Below are 7,437 nucleotides of genomic sequence, written 5' to 3' on the forward strand. Positions count from 1 at the left end.
GGTTGCTATGGGCAACTTCTCCACTGGTCCACTTCTCCACACTTTTCACTGCTTGATAAATAGACCCCTCAGTTAGAGAGGACAATAAAACGGTCTTTTTCAGAAAAAATAAACATGGCAAAACCCAACTGTTTTTTAGAATAAATAAGTGCTTTAAGGAATAAATATGAACTAAAAAAAGAAATTTACCTCAGAAATATGTTTGGATTGAGTATTGTATAAAAGTGTATATATAGTAGTTTCATTGAACATTTTTCAAATATTTTCATATTTCTCCAGTTTTCTAAAATATCCCTTATTGGGCATAATCGTGCTAGTACATGTACCTATTCCACTGTGCGTTCCTTCACATGTTCATGTACATAGTCACAGCTGTCAATGCATGCAAAGAATAAATGCTGCATAAGTGTAATGATAAATTAAATGTGTGTAAGTCTTGTCTGTGCTAGATGATCCTAAGTCATTGGTGTTTTCATTGTGTTATGACTTCTGCTTGTCTGATATTTCCCTGTGTTTCAAACCTAATCTATCACTAAACTGTGCTGTCATCACTGACCTCGGGCTGTCTACACATTTTGCTCTTCTGCTGCCTGCCCTTACCATGGACTGACTGACTATGCCTCTACCCCATTTTCTGGTACCTCACCTCAATTTATAACACTCTTGTCTTTCTCACTGCTGTGACTAAAGTTCTTCAAAAGCTGTCCTGCAAAAGTCCTGTGTATATGAAGTCTGGTAAAAAGGAAAAAGTGGTCTGCTTTAAAGTAACTTTAAGATGCTGCTCTTAATGCAATTTTTTTTTAAACTACTTTTGAAAAATCACAACATTTGATTGGTTGCTACGGGCAACAACTTTTACTTTCACTCTAGTTTATCAGAAATGCACCATAATACTGTATATAAGCAACTGACTTGTAACAACATTAAGCAACTTGAACAGAGTTTGTAGCTGCTGTTACCTTCAACCTAACTTCTTTATTAATTAACTACAACCTTCTTTTAATTGGCAAGTCTGGATTGTAAAGGACAGTCTTGGATGAATCAGTCTATTATCCATATTCATGAGCTGCAATGTAAACTGTGGATTGGGAAGTCTTGCTTAACAAAGAAATGTTATTTTTGGAACATTAAACAATTAAATCTAACACAAAATCCCAACACTTAACAATGTTATTACGAATCTTTGTTGTCTGGATTCTTTTTATACATTACTATACCTTACATGAAGATCAGATCACATTATAAATAACAGGAATAGATTGTAAATATTTCTAAACCATTCTCTCCCCACAGTCCTGTTGTTCTATGCTAATGTATTATGCAGATAGCCTATTCTGCTTCCATGAAACTAGACACTGTATATGTTGCATTTTTTTAACCTATAACATTTCAATTTATTTTGTGTTTCTAATTTAAAAATAAATAATACACACAGTATTGTTTTCATAGCACAGACACACACACATATTATATATATATATATATATATATATATATATATACACACACACACACACATTCGTGTGTGTGTTAGTGTTATTTATACCTAAATGGTTTTGTATGACTTAAGGTGCCCACACACATACCGACTTTTCATCCAATTTGGCCGATTTCGACGAATCGTGACGACAGATCATGTAAAAAATGGCCAAATCGTGAGTTTCTACACTTGATCACGATGCCGATGCGCGTCCCCGCTCGTCGTACATCGCATCTTCAGATCTGTCGTGCTGTAGGGCAGATTAGCCAATCTGGGATACAATGCATTGGCTGCAAGATAGATCTTAAGTCAGATTGGACATTTTTAACTCCAAATCGTGACCACGACTGCCTGGGGAGAGTTCAGGGGAAATCGTGTACATTGGCAGATTGGGAGCAAGTCGGTATGTGTGTGGGCACCTTTAGTCAGCACTACAATATGTACATATTACTGATCTCATAATCAGCCACAAAACCCTACATTATTTATGAGTTTTCCTATCCAGGCGTGTTATCCCTTGTTAACTAGAAAACAGCTTTTACCCTCTGTATACATCCTGCAGATGATTGGCCTGTTGTTTTAGTTACATTCCTCCTGTCTTATATAGAAAAAAATATGTATTTCAGCTGTATATAACCTCAAATATTATGTTAAACTCACTCAACAACTACGTCATTCTAAACAGGCAGTAGTTGACAAAGCATATTTGCAAGGCTGCTTAGCCCTGATGCAGTGTATTGAATGTATTGCTTACAAAGTCACCGGTTTATTATGTAACCTTCACAGTTGGTACTTGCGTTTATTTTACTATATCATAAAAAGAACCTAATCAATATTTTTTGCATGATACTTACGGCTACTATTATATTTTGCAAGCATAACCAAGACTGTGGTATACGTCAACACATATATATATTATATACATATATATATATATATATATATATATATATATATACACATATATATATATATATATATATATATATATATATATATACCTCCTAATTATGGAGAGACATGCTATATTTTTGACTCAGTATCCTGTAAGGCTAGATTTATTTTATCATTAGGACAGTATATTAACCATTCACCCATTTGCTGCTTCCCTTTCTCATGCTGCTATGTTTACTGGAGTTGATAGAGGTCTAAATCCTACAAGTCGGCTAACTGTGAACGATTTTCTCTCATCTCTCTTTGCAAACTCTGCAGAGAGTAAAAGAAGCAGACTAGGAAAAGAGCGGTGTAGTAGGTGGATTTGTGTGGCTTAATAAGTTTGGCTGTACTGGCCTGCATACCCGTTAGCATATTTCTCGTAGTACTCAGCGGGACTGTAACCTGCTGCTCCCAAACTATATTGAGAGAAAGCAGAGGCGTAGGCTTGGCTGTAACTCTGGCTGTAGGCTTGAGATGCACCATATGGATCAGCATACTGTGCCATTACTGCTGCTGCTGCTGCTGTTCTTCTCCCTACCGGGCTTCTGTCCCTGTATGCTGCAGGAGCCAAAGCTGCACTTAATGATGGTGGAGCTGGAGGGGCCGCAGCTACAGGTGCTGCAGGCAGTGCTGCAGCGGCTGCTGCCACAACCGCTGCTGGAGTGAGGGCTCTATCATATGTAGCACGAGCTCCAAGCCCACTTCTGTCATAAAAGTCATAGGTGTACCTCTCATAGTACTCTCTCTCATACCAAGAACGAGGTGGAAATGGCGAGAAAGGAGGTGGGGGTGGTGGAAGACGTCCACGGTGAAAGTAATACGCAGGTGGTGGTGGAGGAGGTGGCGGTGGTGGAGCTGTTGGAGCTGCCACCACATTTGCAGAGCCTAACTTGGAGCTCTTTGGTGCATTGTTGCTCTTGGACAGTGTCACGAAAATCTTCTGGTCCTCTAGAGGCGTGTCATTAAGGTGTAAGATGGCATCCATAGCTTCCCTCTCCTTGGCCATGTGCACAAAAGCATAATTTTTGACAATGTCACACTCTACCACTTTGCCAAACTTCTCAAATAACTCCTTCACTTGAGATGTAGTTGCCCTACTGGAGACGTTGCCCACATATATTTTGGTGGCATTGCGTATCTTCGATGTTGCATATTCCACAGTGAGATGGGAGCCATAAAACTCCTGTTTGTGCAGCTCACCTATAGCTCGGTGGGCGTCTTGCTCACGTTCCATGTGGACAAAGGCATAGTTTTTGAGGATGTCACACTCGTTCACCTGACCATACCTTTCAAAAAGCTTCTTTAACTCCTCAGGGGAAGCAGATGGTGACACTCCACCAACAAAGATCTTCACCATGGCTCAGGGGTAGTGTTTGACGATACACCAATGCTTTCTTCCCCTTTTAGATAAAATAAAAAATACAATAAATTAATAGACAATGTATTGTGCATGAAAATTACTATTTTTGTTCTCTTTGATTATCTTTAATGCTCATAACTCTGCTAGTTGTTGAGTTTGTGATGTAAAGTAAACACAAGAAATTGTAGAGATGCACAACATAATGTTGAACTAAGATTTCCAACAGCAGTTATGGTATCTAGTAATATAGATGGAGATTTAAAAAAATAAAAATAAACATATTGCAACACCCTCTCTGTGACATCATCCTAAACATACAAGTATACCACTAGCTGCCACGTGGTCTCGCTTTGGAGTGAGATGTACTGTGCTGGCATATTTATATTTAAAATCAATAAAACTCAAACTATAGCATGCATCAGTGCTAATGCTAAGTTGGACAGAATTTGGAAGAGCAAAATGCGCCCTGCAAAAAGGATCATTTTATATTGCTGGCAGAGCTGGCTGTATATGAAACAAGCACCCAGCTTGGCAAAGGTGGCATATGATCCTGCTTTACTCTTGCAGCCAACAGTAGAATATGTGCCTGCTTTATACCAGAAAGTGACTAGTTACAGTAGTAGTAAACACTAAAATTAAAGTTCACAATTAATACATTATATGGTCCATGACCAGACAGTGTTAATAATATTTTGGCTAATAAATTTGTATTAAATTTAAGTTATGAAAAAAGCAATAGTCTGGGGATACTACATGAGTTAATGATTTTTTTCATCTAAAACAATCAATTAACATATGAAAATGAATTTTGATACTTAAAGTAACACACCATCACTGTACTGAGAATACATCTATTTTATTGTTTGTGTGAGTTGTGTGAGATTCCATCTCCCTCTGCAGCTATCTATCTACAGTGCATCCGGAAACTATTCACAGCGCTTCACTTTTTCCACATTTTGTTATGTTACAGCCTTATTCCAAAATGGAATAAATTCATTTTTGTCCTCAAAATTCTACACACAATACCCCATAATGACAACGTGTAAAAAGTTTTTTTTAGATTTTTGCTAATTTAATGAAAAAAAACAACTAAGAAATCACATGTACATAAGTATTCACAGCCTTGCTCAATACTTTGTTGATGCACCTTTGGCAGCAATTACAGCCTCAAGTTTTTTTTAATATGATGCCACAAGCTTGGCAAACTTATCTTTTGGGCAGTTTCGCCCATTCCTCTTTGCAGCTCCTCTCAAGCTCCATCAGGTTGGATTGGGGTGCACAGCCATTTTCAGATCTCTCCAGAGTGGCCTGGTGTTGCACGGTGCCTGGTTTCTTCCAAACATAACGCCTGGCATTCACGCCAAAGCGTTCAATCTTTGTCTCATCAGACCAGATAATTTTGTTTGTCATGGTCTGAGAGTCCTTCAGGTGCATTTTGGCAAACTCCAGGCGGGCTGCCATGTGCTTTTTACTAAGGAGTGGCTTCCGTCTGGCCACTCTACCATACAGGCCTGATTGGTGGATTGCTGCAGAGATGGTTGTCCTTCTGGAAGGTTCTCCTCTCTCCACAGAGAGGAGGAATGCTGTAGCTCTGACAGAGTGACCATGAGGTTCTTGGTCACCTCCCTGACTAGGGCCCTTCTCCCCCAAATGCTCAGGTTAGATGGCCGGCCAACTCTAGGAAGAGTCCTGGTGGTTCCGAACTTCTTCCATTCACGGATGATGGAGGCCACTGTGCTCATTGGGACCTTCAAAGCAGATTTGTGCCTCGAGACAATCCTGTCTGAGATCTACAGACAATTCCTTGGACTTCATGCTTGGTTTGTGCTCTGACATGCACTGTCAAGTGTGGGACCTTATATAGACAGGCGTATGCCTTTCAAAATCATGTCCAATCAATTGATTTTACCACAGGTGTACTCCAATTAAGCTGTAGGAACATCTCAAGGATGATCAGTGGAAACAGGATGCCCCTGAGCTTAATTTTGAGCTCCATGGCAAAAGCTGTGAATACTTATGTACATATGATTTCTTAGTTTTAATTTTTCTTTATTAAATTTGCAAAAATCTCAAAAGAAACTTTTTACATGATGTCATTATGGGGTATTGTGTGTAGAATTTTGAGGACAAAAATGAATTTATTCCATTTTGGAATAAGGCTGTAACATAACAAAATGTGGAAAAAGTGAAGCGCTGTGAATACTTTCCGGATGCACTCTATCTATCTATCTATATATCTAATATATCTACTTAAAAACTGCCTCATATTCATTGGCACATGGTAGCATATTTTTTTTTATCATTCCATTCTAGCATCCTAATCTTCACCTCTCTCCATGCCACCCTTTTTTAGCATCCATGCCAGCTGCCCATCTCCCACCCTATCATTGTATCCCTGCCAGCTGCCCATCTCCCATCCTCTTATAGCATCCCTGCCAGCTGCCCAGCTCCCATCCTCTCATAGCATCCCTGATAGCTGCCCAGCTCCCATCCTCTCATAGCATCCCTGCCAGCTGCCCTGCTCCCATACTCTCATAGCATCCCTGCCAGCCGCCCATCTCCCATCCTCTCATAGTATCCCTGTTAGCTGCCCAGCTCCCATCCTCTCATAGCATCCCTGCCAGCTGCCCAGCTCCCATCCTCTCATAGCATCTCAGCTGCCCAGCACCCATACTCTCATAGCATCCTTGCCAGCTGCCCAGCTCCCATCCTCTCATAGCATCCCTGCCAGCTGCCCAACTCACATCCTCTCATAGCATCCCTGCCAGCTGCCCAGCTCCCATCCTCTCATAGCATCCCTGCCAGCTGCCCAGCTCCCATCCTCTCATAGTATCCCTGTTAGCTGCCGAGCTCCCATCCTCTCATAGCATCCCTGCCAGCTGCCCAGCTCCCATCCTCTCATAGTATCCCTGTTAGCTGCCCTGCTCCCATCCTCTCATAGCATCCCTGCCAGCTGCCCAGCTCCCATCCTCTCATAGCAACCTTGACAGCTTCCCAGCTCTGCTCTGAGCGCCGTCCAGGTGTCTCTCATCTCCCCGCCCTCCTTTGTTCTGATCCTCTCTGTAACCTAAGTTTTCCTATTTGTATCTCCATCGCTGAATCCTCATCTCCCTCTTCCCCTCCTTCTCCGGTGTCTCCTTCCCCATGTCACCCTTCCCACTACATTCACTCCATACCTGCACATCAGTCACCATTATGTTTCCCGCAGCACTGTCCTAGTAGCCCAGTCTCCCCAGTCACACACTCACCTGCTTCGCTCCTTCCCGTCCACTCGCCGCCTCCACACGCACAATCCGACACACCAAAGATGGCCGGTCCGCCCTGTCGCACGCCGGCAAGGCTACCATCCCCTGGCAACGGCTACCCAATCACAGGCCGGAGATACCCGCTGCTCCATCGGGGCCCCGCTGGCGTGATTTCTGTTTTCCCTTCTCCCAGAATTGTATAACAGTTTGTTGTTGGATAAATGCTAGTGTAATAATTACATAATACGTTATGTGATAACAATTGTAATATCCCCAATTTTATATCCCCCTATTTCTCTCGTAATAAATATTCTTTTATTCAGAATAATTTAGGTCTTTTGATCAGAGTTCCATATTACTTTAATAAAATATGTTAAAATGATGTCATTGCTATACGTTATAACTACTATAGGTGA

General features: G+C 41.1%; 1 protein-coding gene across 1 annotated transcript; it reads right to left on the bottom strand.

Annotated features, from left to right (window-relative positions):
- Positions 1-2,729: 2,729 nt before the first annotated feature.
- LOC148515309 (uncharacterized) lies at positions 2,730-7,074 on the bottom strand. The gene is made up of 2 exons (XM_088480127.1): positions 7,025-7,074; positions 2,730-3,816 (listed from the first exon to the last, which is right to left on the bottom strand). The coding sequence occupies exon 2, from the start codon at positions 3,771-3,773 to the stop codon at positions 2,748-2,750; it is 1,026 nt and encodes a 341-aa protein (XP_088336253.1). The 5' UTR covers positions 3,774-3,816; positions 7,025-7,074; the 3' UTR covers positions 2,730-2,747.
- Between the last annotated feature and the right edge of the window lie 363 nt (positions 7,075-7,437).

This window comes from Taudactylus pleione, unplaced genomic scaffold (assembly GCF_031769625.1).
Source record: "Taudactylus pleione unplaced genomic scaffold, aTauple2 ptg000250l, whole genome shotgun sequence".
NCBI classification, from domain to species: domain Eukaryota; kingdom Metazoa; phylum Chordata; class Amphibia; order Anura; family Myobatrachidae; genus Taudactylus; species Taudactylus pleione.